This window comes from Struthio camelus, chromosome 6 (assembly GCF_040807025.1).
Source record: "Struthio camelus isolate bStrCam1 chromosome 6, bStrCam1.hap1, whole genome shotgun sequence".
Classification (NCBI taxonomy): Eukaryota; Metazoa; Chordata; class Aves; order Struthioniformes; family Struthionidae; genus Struthio; species Struthio camelus.
The window spans coordinates 27,913,425-27,937,039 of record NC_090947.1 but is presented as its reverse complement, the minus strand read 5'-3'; the positions used below and the strand labels follow the sequence as shown (position 1 = coordinate 27,937,039).

At 68.4% G+C, this 23,615-nt stretch overlaps 1 protein-coding gene across 4 annotated transcripts in view; it reads left to right on the top strand.

Annotated features, from left to right (window-relative positions):
* Window positions 1-4,924: 4,924 nt before the first annotated feature.
* SPEG (striated muscle enriched protein kinase) overlaps window positions 4,925-23,615 on the top strand; it is a 36,294-nt gene continuing 17,603 nt past the window's right edge. For 2 of the 4 annotated variants that reach the window (XM_068948834.1, XM_068948832.1), the window contains exons 1-12: window positions 4,925-5,173; window positions 10,072-10,111; window positions 11,582-11,611; window positions 12,103-12,192; window positions 12,429-12,807; window positions 13,929-15,445; window positions 16,276-16,419; window positions 17,334-17,516; window positions 19,235-19,446; window positions 19,707-19,795; window positions 20,020-20,201; window positions 22,435-22,695. In XM_068948834.1, coding sequence (XP_068804935.1) covers window positions 5,141-5,173; window positions 10,072-10,111; window positions 11,582-11,611; window positions 12,103-12,192; window positions 12,429-12,807; window positions 13,929-15,445; window positions 16,276-16,419; window positions 17,334-17,516; window positions 19,235-19,446; window positions 19,707-19,795; window positions 20,020-20,201; window positions 22,435-22,695 — 3,160 coding nt within the window. In that variant the 5' untranslated portion in view covers window positions 4,925-5,140. The remainder of the gene's footprint in view (window positions 5,174-10,071; window positions 10,112-11,581; window positions 11,612-12,102; window positions 12,193-12,428; window positions 12,808-13,928; window positions 15,446-16,275; window positions 16,420-17,333; window positions 17,517-19,234; window positions 19,447-19,706; window positions 19,796-20,019; window positions 20,202-22,434; window positions 22,696-23,615) is intronic. The other 2 variants (XM_068948835.1, XM_068948833.1) reach the window with 2 other exon arrangements.

The window sequence follows — 23,615 nt, the reverse complement described above, 5'->3', positions numbered from 1 at the left end:
GGCTGAGCCGGGGCAGGTTTAGGGGCAGAGAAGGAAGCAGGAGCTGCCCGCGCCCCCGCGCAGCCCCGGTTACTCCCCAGCAGTGCTGTGGGGCGAAGCGGGTTTTGCAGCCTGGTTCGGTCCCTCGCCGTGCAGCGATGTGCGGTGGCCCGACCGGGTGATGTCCTACGGGCCCGCGCAGCTCTGCCCTCTCCAGTCCCTGGTTTCTCCCCAACTGGCCCGGCAGCAGGGCAGCGACGGGCAGGTTTTTCCGGCTGGAGGAGCTGCGCTCGCTGCTTCGCCCTCAGCGACAGGGTGCAGGGGCTGCACGCAGCAGCGGCCATGGCAATGGCACCCTAGCAGGGACGGCTGTGCTGACAGTGCCCCTGGCGGCTCAGCACCCCGACTGTTTATCGCGGTGCCTAATTTTAGGCCCTTGCTTTGCAGAGCTGTGCCCATGTTTAGTGCCAACTGCCCCTTCCCTCGGCAGCCCCTGCCAGCTCTCCTCAATGCGCTGTGCTCTCAGGGCCTGAGCAGGATTTAAAACCTCCCCTTGCCACCTCCTGCACTCAGCAGCAGCTCCTCCCTGGCACTCTCCCAGGCTGCCCAGGCTGCCTCCCCTGGCGGTCCCCTCACCCCACGGCACAGCAGCATCTCGGAGGAGTCCGGGCTGCAGCAGGGCCCCAGCCCCGGCTGCCGTGCCCATCCCAGAGCTGCTGTGACCCACGCGAGCCTTTGCAATGCCAGGATGCCCTGCGTGGCTGGTGCCGCCCTGGGTGCTGGTCCCAGCTGGTGCAGGGGCGATGAGACCAGACCTGTCCTTTAGGATATCTGCAGCCCACGGGGCTGGAGGACGGACCTCGCCGTGCGGGTGCTGGTGCTGAGGGCAGCAGAGCGCTGCCCATCCCCTGCCCCTGGCGAAGCCTCGTCCTGCAGGAGACCTCGGCCCCGAGCTCTGCCCCCAGCTCCCGGCTGCGTCACCCCCGCAGAGCTGCGCGCGGGGCCGGACCTGCGGGGTGCTGAGGAGCGGGGCAGGCTGGAGCTGAGCGGGTGCAGCTGTCCAGTCAGTCACCTCCACCCCTGCCCTGTCTCCCGCTGCCGGGGGGTTATTTTTGCTGAGGAATGTGCCGTCCCCTCGGATTGTGGCGGGCTGCAGGGCTTGTGTTACAGGCGAGAGGCCGAGACCCGGGCCCGCACGCCGGTAAATATAGCACCGCCGCTCGGGGCTGAGCGATGGGGCAGACGGCCCCTTCCTCCTGCCCGTGTCTGCCCCCCGGTAGGTACCCTCTGCACCCGGCGGTGGGATGCCAGGACCGGGGCTGGCAGGGCAGGTACCAACTGCCGGACAGACCGGAGCAAAGCGTGGCTCTTCTGCAGGCGCCGGCGCCCCGGGGCAGGGGAGCTGCTGCCGCGCTGTCCTGCTCCGGGGACGAGGGACAGAGCGGGGCTGGGAAGGCCCTGGAGCAGGGAGACGAGGCATTACAACCTGGGCGAGCAGGAGCTGCTGTGACACCCCTGGTTGCGTTGCCCACAGTGCAGGGACGTGTTTGGGACAGGCACGAAGCGACTTGTCCACGTGGTAATGGGACTCTGGGATGGTGCCAGTCACCAGGATGCCAAGGGGCCAGGAGGGGTTGGCAGGCTCCCGGTGTCAGGCCACACCGAGAGCCACGGTTTCCCGTTTCTCCCCCGGTTCAGCTGCTCACCTGGAAGGTGCTGGAGCTGCTCCCAGGCGCGTGGGCACGGCCAGGGCACGGCAGCATGTCCCCGGCTCGGGTCCCTCTGTGCCTGCAGCAGCGAGGCCGCCGTTCCCCGGGAACGTAGCTGCACGTTTGGTGTGCTCAGGACCAGCTCCCCGGCTGCTGGGGACCGTCACTCCCGAAGGTCACCCTGGGGCCTGCTGCAGGCTTGTCCCTGTGCAGGGTCTTTCCTGTCAGTGCTGTGCGCTGTGGCCAGCAGCCCTTTTGCACCCCATGCTGTCACCGGCCCCGCGGACTCCCCTCTCCCAGGCCCCGGGAGATCCCGGACTGAAGCGTGCTGATTGATTTCCCCCTGAGGATGAGGATGGGGACAGAGTGCCCCACCTGCCCAGGCTCTCATCACATCCCCACCTCCTGTCCTGCCACTCCTGCGCTGTGTGCAGGCCTCTGCCTGGCATCCCAGCAGCTCTGCGAGGCACAGACCCATGAAAGATTCATGATCAGACCTCCTTACATCCGAGACGGCTGCACACACTGGCGGCCATCAATTATTCAAGCGCCCAGCGCCACTAGCTCCGTGGGGCTGATGGCCAGCGCCGGGTGGCTGGTGCCTGGCTGGTGTTGCAGTGTAGGGCAGGGACAGGATGGGTGCCACCCGCTGGGGAGCGCAGGGAGGCCCAGCGAGGTGCTGGGAGTCACAGCTGCCTGAGCGGTGTGATTAACACTGCATTTTGAGCAAGTGTTTACTGACTGCTTTGCTCCGTACTCGTGCATGTCCACCAGGAGAAGCTGCAGTGGGGCGGTGATGGGGGTCATGGGCAGAGCTCGCAGGGGCTCAACTGGCCTCGCTGCTCCAGCTCTGCCCCTCATCTCACCCCTCTGCCCTTCCTTCAGCCGTACCGTGGCTGCGCTGGCTCCGGTCCCCCCCTACCCTGTGTGCGCAGAGGACAAGGGGGCCCATGCTGTGGGGCTGCCCCCGGCCAGAGCAGTGCGGGGCGCAGGCTGCCATCACCTCCCACCGCACGTTTCTGCAGTGACTCCTGCAGGAGACGTGGCTGATGGTGCAGCAGGCGCTTTGAGGGAAGCGTGGGTCATACCCAGACGCCTCTGTGCCCCTGCATTTTGGCAGGCTCAGGCACCACCATGTACTGAGTCCAGGCTTCAGTGCTCCTTCATAGCGTCTCCAACCACGCTTTTAGCTCCCATGAGTGCAAAGAAATGCACAGACCTGGTAGGATCACGTGTCAAGTGTGCACAGCCCAAGCGAGACACCCTGGGTGCAGAAACCCTGGCAGACATGAGCCCTGCAGCCTGCCCTGCCGCAGGGCTCTGCCTTGAGGGTATCTGCTGCGCAGGCTCCTCTCCCGGGGCTGGAAGGGGGACAGTAGAGTCCTCTCACCCAGATAGGAGTTTCCCACTGTGGCGGCTCTGGCTTTTGCATGACTTGCCTGACGTGCAGGGTCTCCACAGAAACCTCGCAGCATGACTTGAATTGTGGGACTGTCAAAAATGTTGTATAAACAGCTCCTTTTGTACTGGGTAATTTGCAAGTTATTACGAAGCCATGAAAAGCTCCACATTGGGAGTCATGGGCTGGGAGGAGAAGTGGAGAAAAGCTGCCGGAGCTGCCAAGCTTTGTGCTGCGCGTGATACTCGTGTGCATGCTGGCGCGGGGTGGCTGGCTCCCCACGGGAGGGATGAGCAGCAAGAGGCCAGGAGACCTCCTCCAGCAGTGTCCTCACTGATGCCCTATAGCAGCACGCTCTCCTCGGGGGCAGCAACCAGCACTGTTCCCTGGACCACAAGGTGTCCATGCTACTGGGGCCCGCCAGGGTGAGGAAGCACTGTGGCTGGCAGGGAAGTTGGCAGCCTCCCCAGGAGCCCATCGCGGGGGGCACTAATAGACCTTAATGGCCCTGAGCAGCCTAACCTGAGACCTGGACGCCCACCCTCCGTCCATGCCCCATTTAGGCTCCTTTAAGCTGCATGTAAGCTCAGCTGTGGGCACCCAGCCATGCCCTGGGCTGTGCTGTTGGGGTGCCTGTCTCTAGCTCTGCCGGTGGCCCCATCTTCCTTTGTCCCTGGCTGGACACCCTGGATGGACCGTGGACCTGGTTCATAGCTCACTTCATCGGGGGCTGCTGATGGACCCTGTGAGCAGATCGTGGCTCTCCCGGCTGGGTTCAGCCCCTGTGGGACGGCCCCCCGTTGGGGATGGCACTGGGTCACCCCCGGCTCCCTGCCCTTAGGAAGCAGCCAGCCCTCGCTGTTCACAGGCAGGATCCGTCCCCCAGGACGCGGGGAGACCTTGTGTGCGTCATGAAACACAAACAGGCACAACGGAGGCCCCCAGCCCCTCTCCCCAGGTCAAGCGGGTGTCCCCGCCAGACGCAATGCGGAGATGCCAGCCCAGGGCTGTGCCTCAAGGTGAGCACGTAGGTCCAGAGTCCAGCTCTTCATCCCGCTTGGGGCTGGGGACCAGCACCCAGGAAGGACGGCAGGATGCGAGGCCAGCGTGGGGGTGCCCGGGGCTGCAGGTGGTGCGGTTCGAAAGGGGGGCTGGCGGGGAAGGAAGCGCTCGTGCCGTGCTGCGGGCGCTGCCGGGCTGCTGCGAAGGACCGTGCCCACGTTAGCTCCCTTGTCTGCGTGCGCGTGGGCCAGGCAGCGCTGGGACCCCAAGCCACGGCTTGCAGAGGGCGTCTGCCCGTGCCAGCGGTGGCTGGAGGAGGCCTGGCGGCACTGGCTGGCAGGGGCACCGCTGAGCGCAGAGCTCGGCCGTGGCGGGGCCACGGTGTGCAGCGGCGGCAGCCCCGCTTGGGGCCACGGTGGGCAGCGTGCGTGCAGGGTGGCGGCGGGCAGCGCTGCTGCTGGGCGCCGTGCCGTTCTCATCCCCGTGTGGGAGCCGCGGTGGCCGGCGGTGCCCCGCGGCGCTCGGCAAAGAGCAGCCTTTGCCCCAGGTGGCGAGACGGGACGGGCTGACGGCAGGGGACGGTGACACAGCAGGGGCCATCGCGCTGGGCAGGGCAGGGGTCTGGCACCCCGCGGGTCCCACGGAGCCGAGCCAGCAGGCAGCGGGAGGGCAGGACGCGCGCCCGCCGGCAGCCGAGCGTCCCCCCGCCGCACGGCTGCCCTCGCCTCCCGCCACCTGTGCCCTGCCAGCCTCCCCGCCGCTGTCATTGTGTGTGCCAGGGCTGGCGAGGAGGCGGAGGCGGAGGCAGGCGGAGGAAGGATGGAGGGAGGAGCACTCCAGTGATGCTTCATGCTCGCAGCTCCAGCCCTCCGGAGCCCAACCTGGCGAGCCCCTTCCTCCCCAGCCGCCCTCCCCGGCTGCAGGCGGCGGAGGATGCTCCCAGCATCGCCGGCCCCTCGGGCGTGCTGACATTGGGGACCCCGCCGGGAGCGGGTTGGCGTCCTGCTGGGCCCGAGCCAGCGTGGCTGGGCCAGCAGGGCTCTGCAGAAGCATGAAGAAGATCTGGGTGAAGAAACGCTTCCAGGTAAGGGCTCCGGGCTCCTGTGCCGGGGAAAGCACGGAGGGGGCAGTGCCAGCGAGCCGGAGCGGATCCAGTCAAACTGGAGAAGGAGGTGTCCCCCCAGTCCTGTCCCTGCCGCCTGGGGCTGCCAGGGCTTCACCTATTGCCAGCTTCAGCCCAGCTTGCGGAGCTGCCAGCTCCCTGCCTGTCCCCGGCACCCCCGGGCAGCACTGTCCCAGGAGGGGGACAGGGCAGGTGCGCGGCACCGCCTTTGCCAGGCACCATCCCGAGGAGCTGGGCTCTGACCCTCTCCCTGGGCTCCCCCGCACCCCCCCCCCAGGCCACCCGCTCCCCTCTCTGCCCTCCTGAGCCGCGGTAGCAAATGGAGGCTGCTTCATGGCTCCCTCCAGCCCCGCTGCCGGTGGTCACGGACCTGGAGACGGAGGCTTTGCATGCGTCATCCCCTCCGCGTCAGGAGCATGCCTGGCAGAGGCAGAGCTCCTCCGCGGGGCCCCTCGCCACACGCTCTGCCGCTGAACAAGGACGTCACTTGGCCTCGGGGCGGGGGGGTGGGGGGGACGGGGGCGAGCCTCCCAGGAAGCCCTCCGGGCTCCCCCAGGGCACACGACCCCCCGCCACAGGGTGCGCGGCCCCCTCCGGTGTCACCCTGCCTGGCTGCTAGTCCTTCCTCCCCCCGGGGCTGGGGAGGGGCTGTCACCCACAGCCCCTGCATGGTGGCTGCAGGAGGTACCTGGGGACACGGATGCCCCGGGATGTGGGGGGGGTGGGGTAAGACCCGTCCGAGCTGGGAGCGGGGCGCTGGGGGGGCGTTCGTCTCCCATCGGGGCAGGGAGGGTCACACTGGCTGCCCCGTCTGCCCTTGGGGACAACGCGCACAGGGGCTTGGGTGCGTGCTGGGGGACGGCCCTGCTCCGTCAGCCCAGGCACTGGGGGCATCTGGACCCCCGCAGCGGCGATCCCTCCGCATCGGGCGAGCCACCCCCTGCCTCCCCGTCTCCCGTCTGTCCCTGCTCCTTGTCTGTCTGTCTCACAGCCGTGGCACCAGCGTGGTGCGGTGCTGGGCTCCACACATCGGGCGGTGGCAGGCTGTGAGGGCTGTGCTCCAAGTCCCCAGGAGTCCCTTCTCCCCCATGGCTCCCGTGGGGCCCACGGTCCTGGCCAGGGACGGCGAAGGCCTCTGCACCCCCCAGGACAGGTCCCCAGCCTGGGCAGGGTGGGTCCATGCATCGCTCGGGGCAAGCAAGGCAGAGCCGGAGCTGGGTGCCGAGCCCGGCCGGCCCTTCCGCCACCCCCAGGCTGGCCGAGCGCAGAGCAGGCTCCAGGGGTTAACCCTTTTCCTGGGGTGCAAAAGAAATGCCCGGCAGGGACCACATCCCCCATTTTCCCTGGTGGATGCTGGAGCGCCGATCCCAGCTCCACAACACACCCTGTGCTCTGGGCTGCTCCTGTTCCCTTTCTGCCACCGTGTCCGGACCGTTCCCCTCCTAGAAAGCAGAGGGGCAGCTCTCCCCCGCCGGCCGGAGCTGCGGCTTGGTGACCCTGCGTCACCCGGAGCTTGGCGGGCGCTGCTCGCTGCCGAGCGGCGAGTGAGCGCTGTGCCCGCAGAGGGTCCGGGCTGCGGGGTGCCCCAGCGCTGCAGGGATCTGCTGCGGTGCAGAGGGCAGAGGGCCCAGCCACCCCGCTGCTCCGGGGGACGGAGCCGGCCCCAGGCCTGCCGGGTGCGCTCACCCGATTCGATGGGGAGCTGATGGCGCTAGTCCCCGGGGAAGCCACGAGAGCACCCGATAATGGCACTCAATTGCATTTTCATTTTTTAATGGGGGAATTATCCGCCGTTGGTGCAGTTAATCACTCATGTGTCTTTCCCTGGCCTGGAAGATGGGCTGCCAGCCAGAACCAGCACAGTCAGCCGAGGCGGGAGGTGAAGCCCAGCTCAGCCTGAATACAAATGTGTCTCGTGCAGCCGCTGCCCTCCGGCCGGCGCCGCATGCAGGGACGGCTGCAGGCTAGTGGGAGCCCCCACGCGCCACCCACTAGCTGGGGGCTGCTGCAAAAGCAGGGTTGGAGCTTGCAAAATGAACCTGCTACCCTTATAGAGGGCAATTAAGCCTTGGCCATGCCTGTCTATCCCTGGCGGCTGTCTGTCCATGACTCTGCTTGGGACCTGCGTGGAGGCAGGGGGGCTGGAAGAGCAAGGGCTTCGTGTCCTGCACGTGGCTCTGTGCAGGGTGTTAGTGTCCCCAGCATCGCCCGGACTGGCTGGAAAAGAGACTTGGTCCAGGCCTGGCAGCCCAACCCTGCCTGTCTGCCCCCTGCATCCCCTTTGCATCCCACTTGCCCTGCCTGCCTCAGAGATTGCCTCGTCCCTCTGCTTTCCCAGGAGATGGCATCAGTGCCCGCTGGGCCCAACAGCTGGGTCGCCCCCAGGCTGCTCTCTCCCTTGGCAAGCAGGTGCCCAAGCGCTGAGCTGCTGGCGCGGAGGGCAGCCGAGCTGGCAAGGAGCTGCCAGCGCCTCCGCCCCGCGGCTGGCTCCCTCCGCCGGCCCAGACGGCGGGAGCACGCGCGGCTCCCACGCCTCCAGCCCCTCGCAGGCAGGACGGTCCCATGCCACCTGTGCCAAGGCGGCCTCCCGCGCAGCTGGCGCGACCTCCGTGCAGGAGGGAGGGAGGCTGCCCCTGCCTTGGGTCCATGCCTGGCTGGCTGCGTCTGGGCCAGAGCTTGGAAAGTGCTTTGCTGGCCCGGTCCCCGTGCTGGCGCGCGCCGTGGCTTCGGAGGGGCTGCGAGCACTCGGGCACCTGCCCAGGCGCAGGCCCTGCTGCAGCCCGGGGCTGCCTGCAGGCAGGGGGGCAGCAGCGCCGGGGCAGCCGGGGTGCGCAGGGCCCTTCGCCCCCCAGGAAGGGGCCGCAGTCCCGGCCCCCGGGCTCGCCTGTTGCTGGGATGCACCCGCCTGGAGCAGGTCGCCTGTCACATTTTGGAGAGACAGCCAGGGAAAGGCACTCGAGGTGCAACGGGGACGGTGTTTCGTGGGTGCACCCAGCTCCAAGCTGTTCAGCTGGGCGACAGCAGGAGCCCGATAGCGCCAAGCGCCGGGATGGTGATGGTGGCGAGCGGAGCGCGGCTGCTGCAGAGCTGGCCTTGCTCCACGTGGGGGCTCAGGCTGGGGGAGCCCCGAGCGGCCCCCACGTGGACTGGAGCCGGCGGCTGGGACCCAGCCACGGCCGTCCCCGCGACGCAGGGCCGGCAGGGCCGGGCGTCTGAGCTGGTGGGAGCGCACGTGTGCCCTGCGTTCAGGGAACGTCTCATACCGGGGCCGGGCTGCTGTCGGGGAAGACGTGCATGTCATTGCAGGCGTCCAAGCGTGCGCGCGGTAATAGATGCCAGGATGTGAACAAAGACCTTAGAGACATCAAGGGGTGTGTGTGTGCACTGGTGTGTGTGTGTGTGTGTGTGTGTGTGTGTGCAAAGCTGTGCATGCGCCAGGTGTGGCTAGCTGTGTCTTTGCACACGGGTGCGTGGGGGTGCGTGTGTGTCTGTAGGTGTAGCGAGGAGGTGTACTGTGCATGTGTGTGGTGGTGGCTGTGCTCTGCCGGGGGAGGGAGAACATGTGCAAGGAGGGCTGTGCCGCGCCGAGGCGTGCGTGTGAGCGGTGCTGCGCGCGCCGTGCTGGGGTGTGCATGTGTGCCGTGCTGCGTGCGCCGTGCTGGTGCGTGTGCGTGAACGAGGCTGTGTGTCCCGTGCCGGGGCGTGCATGTGCGCGGTGCTGCGCGTGCCACGTTGGTGCATGTGTGCAAGCGGTGCCGGGTGTGCCGTGCAGGGGCGTGCGGGTGAGCGATGCCACATGAGTCATGCCGTGGCGTGCGTGCGAGCGTGCGTGCCAGCGGTGCTGTGTGTGCCGTGCGTTTGTGTGCGTGGTGCCACGTGTGCCATGCCCTACCTGCCCAGTGTGTGACACGAGGACACATGCCTGCGTCCTGCCGTGGGTAGGGGCAGTGACCCCTCTGTCCCCAGCCTGGTTTCGGAGTGGGCCACTGGGCAGGTTGCAGCGCAGGGTGTCTCCCTGCCTTCCCCACGGCAGGGTCTGCTGGCCATCGCTGGCTCCGAGGTGAGCCCACGCTACCTGGGGGCTGTCTCCAGCCCCGGCCTCACCCTGAGCACCCCTGCCACACACTGACATGCCCCGCTGGGTGCAAGCCCTCCGGCTCCCCCAGGCAGGGGCCCTGGCACCAAGGCTGGGGCCAGGAGCGGGCTGGAGCGGCAGATGCCAGTCTGGTCTCCACGGTGCCCCAGTCTGCTGCTGGGCTGCTGGTTCCTGCTTTGCATCTGCCCGGGGGGCAGCTTCCCTCTGCACCCGGCACGGACAGCACTGCACCCGGCGCGTCCCGTCTCCAGGCACCCTGGGCACTTGCAGCTCCTCTGGCAGTGCCATGGAGCAGACGGCATGCCCAGGGTGCTGCGCTGTGTCCGAGCCCCCGGGGCAGCCCGCCGCATGCGTTCAGGGCTGGGGAGGGTCTGGCAGACATCCCCAGCACCCCCGTTGCAGGGACCTGTGCACCCGGACTGGAGGAGCAGGCAGACACCGTCTCGGGCATGGCTCTGGGGGGCTGGGGGGGCTCCTCTGCTGGCCCTTGTCTCGTGTGCATCCCCACTGCCTGCGCCATCCCCAGGTCCCTGCCTGGCCTGCTCTGCCAGTGCGCCTGTGCGCCCTGCTCACATCCCCACGGCCTTCATGGGGAGGGCTCGGATGGACGTCCTGGGGGGTCCTGCAGCACCCAGACAGGGGCTGCCCCGCTCAGCAACCCTATGTGGGGCAAGGCAAGCCCCGAGCCCCCCGGCACTGCCCAGGTTGTCCTCGTGGGGTGCCTGACTGGAGGGATAACGCTCTTTTCTCTTTTCCTTTGCAGAAAACCGGCCACTCACGGCGCTTCGGGCGCTTCACGCATGGTGCGTTGAATTACCAAGACCCCGTCCTTCCCTCAGTCCCCTCTGAGTGCGGCCGGGATCGGGGGGTCTGACCCGTGCGAGCGGGCCCTTCCTGCTCCGACTGCGGTGCTGGGGAGGGGGTGAGGGGGTGCCCAGGGCTGGGCTGCATCTGGGCGCCCCCAGAGGTGGCACCCCGGCGGGCCAGGGGCTCCGGGCATCCCCCGCGAGGCTGGACTCTGCGGGCTCATCTTGGCCCAGCAGCTCCGGGCACTGCTCCCGGTTCACCCTGGGCCGCTGCGAAGGGGGAACATTCCCGAGGGCCTGGCCCGGGCCGAGCCGGGGGGCTGGCGCCTGCCGGCATTGGGGCTGGGTGGGGGGCTGCAGGGTAGCGCGGCGCAGGCGCTGTGCGCCAGGCAGCTGCCCCTGTGCAGCTGGGGTGGTGCGTGGCAGATGGGGGCGGCAGTGGGGCAGGGGACGCTGTGCCCTCCCCTCCCACCCCAGCGCGGCTGCAGGCCAAGGGATGTGCCTCTTACCTAAGGGCTCCGTTGTGGTGGCTTGTGAATGCTCGGGCAGCCCTCCATGGCTGCATGGGGGCCACCTTTCCTTGCATGGGGTGTTACTGTGGCTCCTGATCTTTTTTGGCTGCATCCTGCCTGTGGGAGGCTTGGAAAGATGCCCTACTTGGGCCCACTTTGGCATGGACCAGAAACTTATGCTGAGAGCGGTAGGGCTGATCTCTAGGAGCATCACAGCTTTCTCAACAAGGGCAGGGCTGTGCGGTACTGCAATATAGTGTAATACTTCCCACAGGTGGGGTAGAAGATGCACGTGTATTTGCCAGGAGGGTGTATGCATGCCGGCCTCTGAGCCAGCGCACGTGCAAGTGGGCACACACGCACGCGTGCACCAGGAGCTGTCTGTGCAGGAGTGCACAGCCGGGTCATGGGCTGCGGGAGTCAGGCCCTGCGCTGAGCACCACGGTGTGCAGGTGCTGCGGCCACGAGGCAAGCTTGTGGGGCCGCTCGGAGGGGGTCCAGGGACAGGAGCCTGGATGCGACTGTGGGGCAGGAAGGCGATGCGGTGTGCTGTGCAAGCGGTTCAGTCTGTGCGAGTCAGGAAAGGGCAGCTGCGTGCTGCACAGTGAACAAGTGGCAGGGAGCTCAGGAGGTGCCAGACCTGTGCCCGTGCCCCATGGGTGCTCGGCCACTGCTAGAGGGTTGGGTAGGGCAGGGGGTGCCTACTAAGGGGTCCTAAGATGGGGCAAATGCCCAGTCCTGTGCCCCCTCCTTGGACCCCAGGCACCGTGTGCCAGGCTCTCTGACCCGGCATGGCCCAGGCACAGCGCTGCCCTGGGAGGACCCTGCCACATGCCAGCGTGGGGAGGTGCTGGGGACAAGCGTCCTTCCCCACTGCCCCACGCGTCTCCGCAGGCCGGGCCGATAACCGGGTGTTGATGTCTCTCTCTCTCTTGCTGCCCCTATGGAAGCGAAGTTTTCCGCTCCTGCAGGAAACAAAGCTACGGTAGGATGGCACTCACCTCATGCCAGCCCCTGTGCCCCTGGGACGGGCCCCGTGCCCCCAGCCTGCCTCCGTCCCCCCGCACCGCTCCTGTCCCCTCGCTGCCCCGCTGTCTCCACCTGCCTTGCCCCTGCCCCTGCATTCCCACCCGCCGGCACCATCTTCCCGCCCGCCCGCACCCTGTGCCCTGCTCTCTGCTGCGGCTCCTGCCCCCTTTTTCCTACTCCGCAGCATGTCCTTCCCTGCCTGCCCCGGCTGGACTTGGCTCTTTCCTACCCCGGTCCTGCCTTTCCCTGCCGGCGATCTGTGCCCTCTGCTCCCCCTGCAGAGCCCATGGTCACGGTCGTGCCCCCTCCCCGGCACTGCCTTGTCCCACGCTGCCCGGAGCTGCCCCGGCACTGCTCTCCTGCCCTGGACTCGGTGGGTCTGCAAGAGGCAGTGCCAGCCTCCCCTGCTGTCCCTGTGTCCCCTCACCCTCCGCTTTCCCCCCGCAGACTCGGAGACCGGTGAGGATGAGCCCAGTGACCCCCAGGTGACGCAGCGCAGCGAGCTCCAGGATGAGACAGCCTTCAGCACCCCCACGGGTGAGCGGCAGGTCCTCGGGCAGCACCGAGCCCGGCACGGCCGGGCAGGGCTGCTGGGCACGGCCCCTCTCTGCCGACCCGGCTTTGGGGTCCCCGTGGGGAGGGAGCCGTGCAAAGCGGGTTCGGGTCAGCTGCCCGTTGCTTGGGCCGCCCCGTGCCAGCTCACGCCTCCGAGCAGGGCGCTGGGCTGGCCCCCACCTCCAGCAGGCTGTGGCGGCTCACCCCTCTCCTTCCAGGCGAGTCCGACACCCTCGTGGACGCCTCCATGAACACGACGCCGACCTCGGTGCTGGCCCTGTCGCAGGCGGAGGAGCGCTCCAGCTGGTCGGGCAGCCAGCAGACCGTGGTGGAGAAGGAGACGGATGCCAGCCTCCCCGTCAGGGGACCCTACCTCCGCCCCAGTGCCTGGCAGCCGCAGGGAACCCCAAGGCAAGCAAACGCGCCGGCCCCGCACGGCGCCGAGGTGCGGCACCTGGGCGTGGAGCCGCTGGTGCGGGCTTCACGGGCTAATCTGGTGGGCACAAGCTGGGGGTCGGAGGATAGCCTTTCGGTGGCCAGCGACCCCTACGGCAGCGCCTTCAGCCTGTACCGAGGACGGGCGCTCTCGCTCCACGTGTAAGTAGCCAGGGGAAGTGCGCGGAGGGGACATCGCGCTGGGGCCATCTCCTGCCAACCCCCGCAGCCATCTTCTCCCCTCTGCCTGGGACTTTCTTTGGCTTCTCCATCCCCGGATGAGGAACGGAGGCTCTGAGCCGTAGGCAGTGCTGTCCCTGGTGAGGAGGAGGCAGCAGCCCGGGGAGAGGAGGGGGCAGACATTCGGGTGAGGGTGTTGGGGACACGGGAGTCCTGGAGCTGGATCCCTTTTGCTGTGGCTAGATTGAGGTTGGGGTTAGTCGTGTGCCCCTGCACAAGCTGCAGGTCCGTCCCACAGGTGGGGCAGCAGGTCCCCCGGTGCCGTGGTGGGCTCTCTGCATGCACCTAGGGGTGCTCAGTGGCCTGGGGCAGCACTGCCCATTGCTGGGGCTTTGCGACACTTGGTTCCCGCAGCACAGGGGACCCGCTGCGTCCCCAGGACCTGCTGACGTGCTCAGAGCCCCCTTGCCTCCCCGCTGCCTTTGGTTTCCCATGCCCGCAGGCCTGCTCCTTCGACCTCCATCCTGCCCCTTTGTGTTCAAGGCTGCTTGTTCCACCAGAACCTCATCTCCACCTTATGATTTCTGCACCACAAACTGCAACCCCTCCTGGCTGCCCTGCCAGCAGAGGCGGGCAGCGGGGCTGGGGCGGCAGGATGGGGGGATATGCCTGGAGCAGAGCGGTTGGTGCCTCCCCCATCTGCCTGGTGGACCTGGCCTGTGCTGGGTACATCAGGACATCTTGGGCAAATTGGGGCTCCCCACGGCCCTCTTCCCTCCAGTCCTGTCTGCATGGCAACCCTGGAAAGGGGACTCACTGGGTGTCCCAGTGTCACAGCCCCAGACACCTCTGCCTAGACCCCTGGGCACTGGTCTGTTATACCGGCCTCAGCAGCCCAGGACTCTCACCCAGGCCAGCCCAGCCAGCCCCTGGTGCTCTCGGCATGGCTGGATCCCCTCGCCGTGGCCCCTCCAGGCTCCCCAGTCCCAGGGTTACCCTGCTCCCATTGCCCAGCAGTGCTGGGGTCGGGGCTAGCAGGGCTGATGCAGCACACAGGCGAGCAAGGGCTCTGAACCTCTCTCCTGTGTCCTCTCTGCTTGCAGCAGCATCCCCCAAGGGGGCTACCGGAGAGATGACCCCCACGGTGGCCCCGTCTCTCCAAAGCCCGGCGCCGAGCCCCCAAGATCCCCTGCGGCCCTGCCGCTGACCGCCAAGCCCCCCATCCTCCGCTCGCCATCTCCCCGCGCCGGCCCGTGCCCGCCCCCGTCCTCCGGTGCTGCGACCCAGCCCACTGCCCGTGGTCCTGGCGTGCCCTCCTTCACACCCGTGACCCCTCGCAAGAAGTCCGCGGTGCCGGCTGAGTACCAGGACACCGTGCCTGAGGAGTATGAGGAGAAGATCAAGAAGCCCAAGTCCTCGGGATACTCGCAGGCCAGCACGCAAGAGTCCCGTCCTCAGACGCCCATGAGCGACACGTCCAGCCGCGTCTCCATCCGGGCATCCCCCAAACTGGTGCGCTCCAGCTCCAGGATCTTCGAGAGGCTGCAGTACTTTGAGGAGCGTCGGAAGAGCCTGGAGCAGGCGGACAGCCCCTTCCCTGGGCACCCTTGGCTGCCCCTGCGCAAGACGCGCTCCTTCGACCAGCCCGGCTTGGACTCGCGCCGCCCCTGCACGCCGGGCAGCTCGCGGGAGGACGTGCGGGACGAGAGCCGCTCGGAGCTGGGCAGCGCGGCCTGCCGGCGCCTGGCCTTCCGGCAGAAAGCCGCCTCCTTCGACGAGCGGGGCAAGTTCGCCAGCCGCGTCTACGACATCGAGCGCAAGTTCTCGGAGGAGCTGAGCCGCATCAAGAGGACGGTCTCCAAGCAGCAGCTGAGGCGCTCCCAGGAGCTGGCGAAACCCGGGCTGCCCCGGGCGCCTTCGCCCCAGGTGGCGAGCGAGCCTGCGGCCCCCCGGGCGCACCGGACCCAGTCCTTGCAAGGCACCGCCGGTCGCAAAGCCCCGCTGCCAAAGGCCTTCTCACCGGCGGAGAACACGCACGTCATCCAGCATCTCGCACTGTCCAGCATGGCGCTGGTGGGGCCCAACGAGGAGCCGGAGGTGGGGGCGCTGCGCTGGAGGAAACCCCCGGTGCGGAGCAGCCAGCCCGCAGAGGCGGAGGAGGTGGGCGTCAAGAAGAGCCTGCAGCAAGAAGGCACTGGAGAAGTGAAGAAGAAGGAACAGTGGCCGTTAGCACAAGCCACCCCGCTGGGACGGGCAGCCCTTTTGGAGGCGAGCGCCACCGAAGGGACCCCATGCCTGGACGGGGGCCCCGCTGGTGGAGCCAGGGCCCCCGGGGTGGGCAGCGAAGCCCTGACCGCGAGGCTGGCCGTACCCCATGGGCTGTACCGGCGGCCGGAGGTGCCCTCAGAGGTGCGGTTCCTGCCCTGGGCAAAGCCGGGCATGGAGCAGGAGGCCCGCCTGGAGAGAAGCTGGGCAGGGCAGCACAGCGCGGGCAGGGAGCCGGAGAGACGGCAGCTGAAGGTGTCAGAGAAGAAAGACAGCGTCCGGACCGCTCAGGAAGGCAGGAGCACGCGGAGCAAGGGGAAGGGGCGCCGAGCCAGGCCCACCTCTCCAGAGCTAGGTAGGGACATTGCTTTCCTGCTTGCCATGGGCCCAGAGCTGGCCTGGCTGTCCCCTCTGCGGGCTTAGAGACCCCAGTCTGCCTCTGCCCCGTCACCGTCTGCCCATCTCCAGCCTCAGGGTGCCCCCAGCTGCACCCGAGAGCAGAGACGGGGCAGACAGGGTGCAGCCTGCTCTGCAGGTTGGCACTTTGGCACCAGCCAGCTCTATAACCCAGATAAACCAGGCTACCAGTTTGCTGGGCCTCAAGGTCACAACGTTTGCTGATGTCTCTATCCCTCCTGCCTGGCACAGGAAAGACTCATGGGCCCGTTCCCAGGTGGTGACCTCCGGCACTCAGCCCTGGGCTGGTCTGAAATCATACTGGGGCACAAGGCACCCGTGGCGTCTTGTCCCAGGCTTGGTGGTGCAGGCAGGGCATGAATCCCAAGTGCACCCAGAGGATGTTGTAGTGGCTTGACCTGGGGACAGAAATGCTGTGTCACCTTCCTCCTTCCCACCCCCGCCATTGCCTCTCATTCCCAGATCTGCCCCATCTTTGAGGAGCTCCCTGCTCCGTCGTCCCCAGCTTTGCCCTGCCCCAGGCACCGCTCCGTGGCTGAGCCAGCCACAGCTCTTTCCCCCCTTGCAGTGGCCCAGGGACCTGCTACCACCCCCGTAACGACGTGGGGCACGAGCCGGCAGTTTTCTGTGCAGGGGAGGGATGGGCAGAGAGAGGGTTACCCCAGCCCCTGGCTCAGCCTGCGCGCTGTCCGGCACCGCACCAGGACCTGCTTGCTCTGCCTGCAAGAGGCCCACTCACAGCCACGTGGCTCTTCTCTCCCTGTCCAGAGTCCTCCGACGACTCCTACGTCTCAGCTGGCGAAGACCCCCTGGAAGCGCCCATCTTTGAGATCCCCATTCAGGACACAGCGGTGGCTGTGGGCACAGAGGTGCTGCTCAAGTGCATCGTCACGGCCAACCCCCAGCCGGAAGGTGAGCAAGCTCGGAGGCGCGGGAACATGAGCCAGCCGGGGCGGCCGTTGGCCCCAGCGCCAGGCGCTGTGGGGCTCCAGCACAGCCCTGCCACTGCCTCCCTGAGCGTCCACATCCCCCGCTGAGCCCAGGCAGTGCTGTGCTCAGCAGAGGGCACATGCTGAGTTGTCCCTTGGAGGCCATGTGAGCCATGAGGCCTCTGAATAGGGGAGAGCGGCCAGCACTCGCTGCAGGCCTCAGCAGTGCGGCTGCCAGGCTGTGCACCCAGCAGGACAGGCAGCCGGGCTCTCTGCTCCACAGGGATGTGACGTGCCCACCTCGAGGGCACCTCTTTCACACCAGCCGGGCTGAAGTGAGCTGCTTGGGTGCAGAGGGCGTGCCATGGTGCAGCAGGCAGGGCGCCAGGGGACAACCAGGGGAATATCGGCGATTCCCCTGCCCCAGGCTATGGGAAAGCAAGAGGAAAAACAATGCTGAGCACTCGGCAGACATGAATGGGTGGTGCCCCGGGATGCCGCCAGGACAGCCTGGGTGGCTTCCCAGTGGTAGACCCCTGGTTCCTAGCTGCAGGGCTCAGCACGTGTGGGCAGGGGTCGCTGGCCAGGCAGGGCTGGGGCCAGGCACGGTCAGACCCAGCCACAGAGATGGGCACCAGCAAATTGGCCTTGAACCCTGGGCAGCCCCGGTGCCTCCTGCATCCTCCGCTGGAGGGCAGGAGGATGCCAGGCATCAGAGGGGCTGGCCACCGCTCCCTCTATCGGGGCCATGGGAACCTGGGGCTGCTCCCCATGGCGGAGGGGTGCCCAGGCTGGGCGGGGAGCCCCTGGCCTTGCAAGGCCCCCTCCAGATGCCTGGGGGAGTGGGGGCTCTCCTGCCCTGCGGGTGGCCCAGAGTGACCCTGCCTCTGCCCTCAGTGTCCTGGAGGAAGGACGGGGTCCCGCTGAGGAGCAGCACGGCGCGCCCCATCAAGGCGGAGGGCGAGCGCCATACCCTGCTGGTCAGGAGCGCCCGGGTAGCCGACGCCGGCCTGTACACGGTCACCGCGTCCAACGAAGTGGGGGCCACCTGCTGCAGCGCCATCCTCAGCGTGCGGCCCGGTGAGTGCCGGGCGGCGGGCGCAGGGCCTGGTGGGGCGGCCGGAGGGTCGGGTCGGGTCGGGCCACGCCAGGGTTCCCCGCGGCTGGCGGCCGGAGGGCCGGCGCTGCAGCAGGCGGGCTGCCAGCTCAGCCTCTGCTGTCACTGGGAAGAAACCGGCTTCCTGACCGTACAAGGCTCGGTCTGAACCGAAGCAGCTGACGTGCTGCCGGCGAGCGTGGCGCGCTCCTGCCACGCCGCGCGAGCGGGGTCGGCCTGCCAGCATCCCCGGCTCCCAGCAGCAGCCCCGCGCCCGGCCTCCCCCACCCGCCCCAGCCTGCCTCCATGCCCCTGTCCACGGGGCAGCCCAGCCCGCCGCGGGGGTCCCCGCGGAGCCCACGGAGGCCCCAGCCAAGCGGGCGCTGCCTGGTGCAGCTGCCGGCGGGGGCGAGCGCCTGGGCCAGGCCCGCGCCAGGGTGCACAGGCGGGGGGGCTCAGCACCCCCGCGGCGAGGCTGGCGGTGCCGGCACCCGCCGCTGCCGCTGCGCGGGGGGCCGGGGCGGCTCGGGCGAGCCGCAGCCCGTCGGGGGGCCGCCGGCCGCAGCGGGCCCGGGGCGGTGCCGCCGGGGGGCCGCGCGGGCTGGGCCCTCCCCCGCGCTGCTGGCCCAGCCCCGGGGGCCGGGCGGCGGCGGCGGCGGCGGCAGGGGCGGCGGCGGCCCGGGGCGGCGCTCGGGCGGGGAGGGCGCAGGCGGGCGGGCGGCGCTGCCCGCTGGAGGCGCGCCCGGCGCCACCGGCACCGGCACCGGCACCGGCACCGGCGGCTCCGCGGTTCGGCTCGGGGCGGCGCCGGCGCCGGCGGGGGCTGCCGGGGCGGCGCCCCGCGGTGAGTGCGGGGCAGCGGGGGCTGCGGGCGGAGGGCGGCCGGGCGCCCCGCGGTGTCCCTGGCCGCGACCGGGGTGGGGGTAGGGGGGAGCCGGGGCGGCGGATCCCCCCTACTCTCCGCCCTTGCGCTACCCCGGGGCATCGCGGGGGGCGCCGAGCCCCGGCCGGTGCACGGGGCACCCTGCCGGTCCGCGGCAGCTGGCTTGCAGCTCCCGGGAAGGGGATCTGCGGCGGCTGGGGCGGGGGGAGGCTGGTCCAGCACCCGGGCTGGAGGGGGGCCAGCACCCTGACCTCCCGGGGCAGGGCTTTGCGAGCGGGGCTGGAGCCGCACACCACTGCCCACCCCTTCCGACCCACCCCCCGGGCACGGTGGGCCCCCGCTCGCACCCATACCCCCCCCCCGTCACCCCGTAGGCCATCCTGAATCCGCCTACGCTAGCTCCCCATGTAGGCGGGTGTGGGTCCCCGCCACCCCCGGAGCAGGCAGCCGTGTCGGCTGGGCTGGGAGGAGAGCGCAGCTGCCAATGTCACCTTCAGCCCTTCCCGGCTCGGGGCAGGGGCAGCCATTCCGGGAATCCGGGCAGCTTAAGGATGGGAGCGCGGCCTGCTGCGTAAGAGCCACTTGAGCCCTGCTGTCGCCTTGCGGGATATCGCGTCCCCTTATCGTCCTGTGGAGTGCTTCTCACTCCCTCCCCCTGCGCTGCTCAGCACCCCTTCGCTGCTGGGCCCTGGCTGCCTCGGTGCCGCTCCCCAGCGGGATGGGTTCCCTGGGGTGCAGGGTGGTGGGGAGGGGTGCCCTGATCTGCTTTCCCAGCTCTAACTACTGCCAGCTCCTTATCAAGACTCTTCCCTTTGCTAGCCCCCGCCGTGGAGAGGCATGGGAACTTGGCCCCCCCGCTCGGCCAGGTCAGCCCCATCACGTCAGACGAGGAGTACCTGAGCCCACTGGAAGAGTTCCCCGAGTCCGGGACCCCCCAGCACCGGCCGGCCATGAAGCTGCAGCCTAGAGCAGAGCATGGGGCTGCCCGCGGCTCCCCAGAGACCACCTTCAAGGCTGCACCCACCTTTGAGGTGAGCTGAGACCCCCCCCGGGCCCACGCCCTGTGACCGCAGCCACGTGATCCTTGCGCCAAGAGGCATTGGGTCAGGCTTTCCTACCGTGCCTCAGTCCAGCCTAGGAAGCTCGGTGCTGGCTCTGCGTGCCCTGGGGAGCCTGCTCCCAGCCAGCTCCCCTGGCACCTGCAGTGCTCCAGGGCTGCTGTTGTGGCAGCAGACCTGTGACCCTGGGTGCTCGTGGGTGCTCGCTGCTCTCTAACCCCCTGCTTCCCCAGGTGGCCCTGTTGGACCAGTCAGTGCTAGAGGGGCAGGATGTCAGCCTGAGTGTCCGCGTCCGTGGGGAGCCCAAGCCCATCATTTACTGGTGAGTCCCTCTGCTTGCTGGGTCACGGCTGGGCTGGGCAGGGAGGGGATGGACACGGAGACCTCCCCATTTGGGGACTGCCAGCTCGGAGCAGCCCCAAGGCAGGGAGCTCTGGTCCAGAAGAGGGTTGGGGCTGGAGGGGATGAGACCCTTCTGGGGACAGCCAAGCTGGGTCTGCAGGGCTGAGTGTGATAATCCTGCTCCCTCCTCATCCCCCCGGCCAGGCTGAGGAACCGGCAGCCAGTGAAGTACGGACGCCGGCACCATGCCGAGGAGGCAGAGGGGGCCAGGGGGCTCTTCGTGCTGCACATCCTGGCGGCGGAGCGCACCGACACTGGCTTCTACACCTGCAAGGCTGTCAACGAGTATGGCACGAAGCAGTGCGAGGCCAAGCTGGAGGTCAGAGGTAAAGCTCCTAACGTGTCGCCCTGGCCACGAGAGGCTGGCTGGCTCCAGTGCCCTGCATGAGCTGGGGGGGGGAAGGGGCTGCTGCAGATCCCCCTTCTCGGCAGCCCTGCTGGGAGCAGGGGAAGAGCCAGCCTGTCCTTTCCTGCCACAGCACAGCAGGCTCAAGCAAAGAGTAGGAAAGCCTCGGCAGAGCCGTGGATCTGCATGTCTGGCTCCACGTGGGACAGGTGGGGAGGGGACCCGGAGCAGCCGTGCTGAGCTCATGGCTGGGGCCCGCTGCCCAGCTGTGCCAGGGCCCCCGGCCTGTCTCAGAGCCTGCTGCTTTCTGCGGTCTGGCTTCCTCCTGTGTTCCCCCGTCCCATACAGCGCCCACGGCTAGGACTGTGCCCCTGCTGTGCAGAGAAGGCTGTCACCCTTGGCAGCCCTGCAGGGGAGATGTCCCCACCATGCTGACCGCTCCCTCTCTCCCTGCCCCAGACAGCCTGCAAGCTGTGTGTCCAGCCATGGGGCAGGTGGGAGATGTTTCCTCCCTACTTGTTTCCAGCGCAGAGCAGGTCCTGCCCATATGCAGGGCTGGCCTGTCCAGCCCCCAGCCCTTGCCATCCCTCCCGAGCCCTGCTGTGGGCTCAGGCCTCCTCCTAGGTCCTATAGTATAAAGTGTGCAAAGGGGAGCTCAGGACCAAGGGCCAGGCTCCTCCCAGTGTCCCCCAAGGCTGGGGAAGGAGCCTGCGTGGATAAGTGATGTCTTCCTTCTCTTTGCTTTGTGCACCTTGCTGACCCCGGTCCTCCCTGCTAACACCTGCCTGAGCCCCCCAGGCCGTGCCCGTCCTGCCCCTGCACGGCTTGTGCCCCAGCGAGGGAGGCCCTCGCTCAGCAGCCCCTGCCAGGACCCTGCTGTGAGCCTCTGGCCAAGCGCAGCAGCACGGGGAGGGCGATGGGAGCTGCAAACGTGCCCGAGTGGTGGCAGGAGCGGGAGGTGCGGGGTGACGGGAGAGGCACCAGGCTGGGTCCGGGCAGGGCGTCTGCTCTGCGGGCGCGCGGGCTGCTTGCCCCTCGGCGTATGGCTTTGTGCGGTGCTGCGTGTCGGCGTGTGCTCGCGCCCCTCGTGCCAGCGCTGGCGTGTGCGTGCGTGCGTGCCGGCCCCGTCTCCGCTGCACTAACCCTTCTGCTTGCTGACTGCGGTTTTTGTCTGTACGCAGGGGGAGTACGATAAGGGGGTGCATCTCAGAGCCGCGGCCGCGGGGCTCTTAGTTGGACACCTCTTAGGCAGTGGACCTCACCTTGTGTTATTACCTTCTGCTCCATCCGCCGCCTCGTCCTGGACGCACCGCGGGGACGCGCGGGCCCTCAACCGCGGGCAGGGGCTCGCTGGATGGCCGGGGGGAGGCACAGCCGAGGCTGAGCAGCGGGGCGGGGGGAGCCGTGGGGTAGCACCAGGCACCCCCTGAGCCTGGCCAGGGCGGCTGTACGATGCTGTCTTGTCTCTTGCTCTGTCCGTTTGTCCATGTCTGTGTGTCCTGCTGCTCCTCTCCTCGCTGCCAAGGGAAGGGGAGCAGGGAGCTTGGCCCGCGGTCACCTCTGCGGGGACTGTGCTGGCCTGGGACGTAGGGAAGGGGCCTGGTGCGGTGGCAGCTCTGGAGCGGTCACCTCGGCGCGCGGGGGACAAGAGACCCGGGGAGCCCTGTGCGCGGCACCCTGCCCTGGGTGCAGAGGGTGCCCGGGTGGTGGGGAGAGAGGGTCTCGGCCCCTTTGCCTTCGCAACGGCAGCCCAGGCGTCAGCCTGGCCGCTGCGAGACGTCCCTCGCAGCCCTGCCGCGTCCCCAGGGCCAGGGACCACCAGGTGCCCCCAGCTCCGGGTCTCTTCTCCCCAGTGGGGCTTGGCGGGGGGAGGGCTGCGAGGCCGTGACCCTTTTTGTAGCTCTAATAAAATCTGTTTGGTAAAGCGCTGTGTGGTGTGTTCCTGGCACGGACACCTCCCTTCACCCCCCACCCCGGTCGCCTTTCCCCAGCCCCCGGCTCAGCTCTGCTTCCACATCTTGCCCCCACCTCCTCCCTGCTGCACCCCGCCACCCCCTGTGCCTGCGCCCTGCGCCGGGCCCCCGGCCCCGCATGCCCCCGGCCCCGCACGGCCCCGGCCCCACCACCTCCCACGGTTGCTTTTCAGTTGCTGAGACGCGTCTCTCTTTCTCTCTCTCTCTCTCTCTCTCTCTCTCCCCCCTTCGCCTGGGCAGCTCGCCCCGAGTGCCAGTCCCTGGCCATCGTGGCTCCCCTGCAGGACGTGGTGGTCGGGGCGGGGGAGCTGGCGCTCTTTGAGTGCCTGGTGGCTGGCCCGCCAGACATGGACGTGGACTGGCTGTCGCGGGGCCGGCTGCTCCAGCCCGCCCTGCTCAAATGCAAGATGCATTTTGACGGGCGCAAGTGCAAGCTGCTGCTCACCTCCGTGCACGAGGACGACAGCGGCATCTACACCTGCAAGCTCAGCACGGCCAAAGGTAAGCGGCGGCCACGCAGCCCGCAGCGGGTCTTGCTTGAGGCCCGGCCCTGGCGTGGCGTTGGGGGAGGTCAGCCCCCCCCCCCCCCCGAGCCCATGGGCCTGGGCTTGGGGCTTTGGCCCCACCAGATGCAGCTGGTGAGTGGTGGAGGGAGGATTTAGAGGGGCAGGATGTGATTTCTGCCCCTGGGAGCTGGGGAGCTTGCCTGTTTTTCCCTGGTGTGTGCCCATCCATGGGTCTCCAGCACCCTCAGGGGAATGGCTCTATTCAGTCCTAGCACTGTGAACCCACCCCAGGCAGCTCCTCTGCCAGCATGCATGTGGCTCCCAGAAGAGCAAGGAGAGAAGTTTGCACCCTGGCTGTACAAAGCACCCCAAGCTGGCTGTCTTCCTTCACTGCGGCTGTACGCAGCTCTGGAGCCCAGCTGCCCTCCTCTCCTGGCTCTGGAGCCTCCGGGCCGCTCAGCTTGGGATGCTGACATCTCCCTGCTGGCCCAGGAGGTGGCAAAGGGAAGAGGCCAGGTGTGCCATGTCCCTGGCTGCAGCTGAGGACGAGCAGCAGGACCCAGTGCCCTGCATGCCCCCAGCAGCCCCGTCCCGTGGCCCCGCCAGCCCCTTGCGCCTGTGCACTCGCACAGCCTGTGCCTCCAGAGCTCAGTCCCACCACGGTCCCTCCACGCAATGGCACAGGGCAAAGGGTCCCTTTCGCATTTCCCTGGCCCCAGCCTGCCCATGCAGCCTTTCTGCAGTACCCTCGGCTGCTGTGGGTGCAGGAGGCAGCTCTGCTTCTGCCTGCAGCGCTTGGTACCCGTTGCATCCCACCCCAGAGCGGGTCGCAAGTCTGCAGAGGTCAGGGACCTACTGGGGTTTGAAGCACAGGAGCAGTGTGGGGCCCAGGGAGGTGAGGTGAGGCTGTGCCTG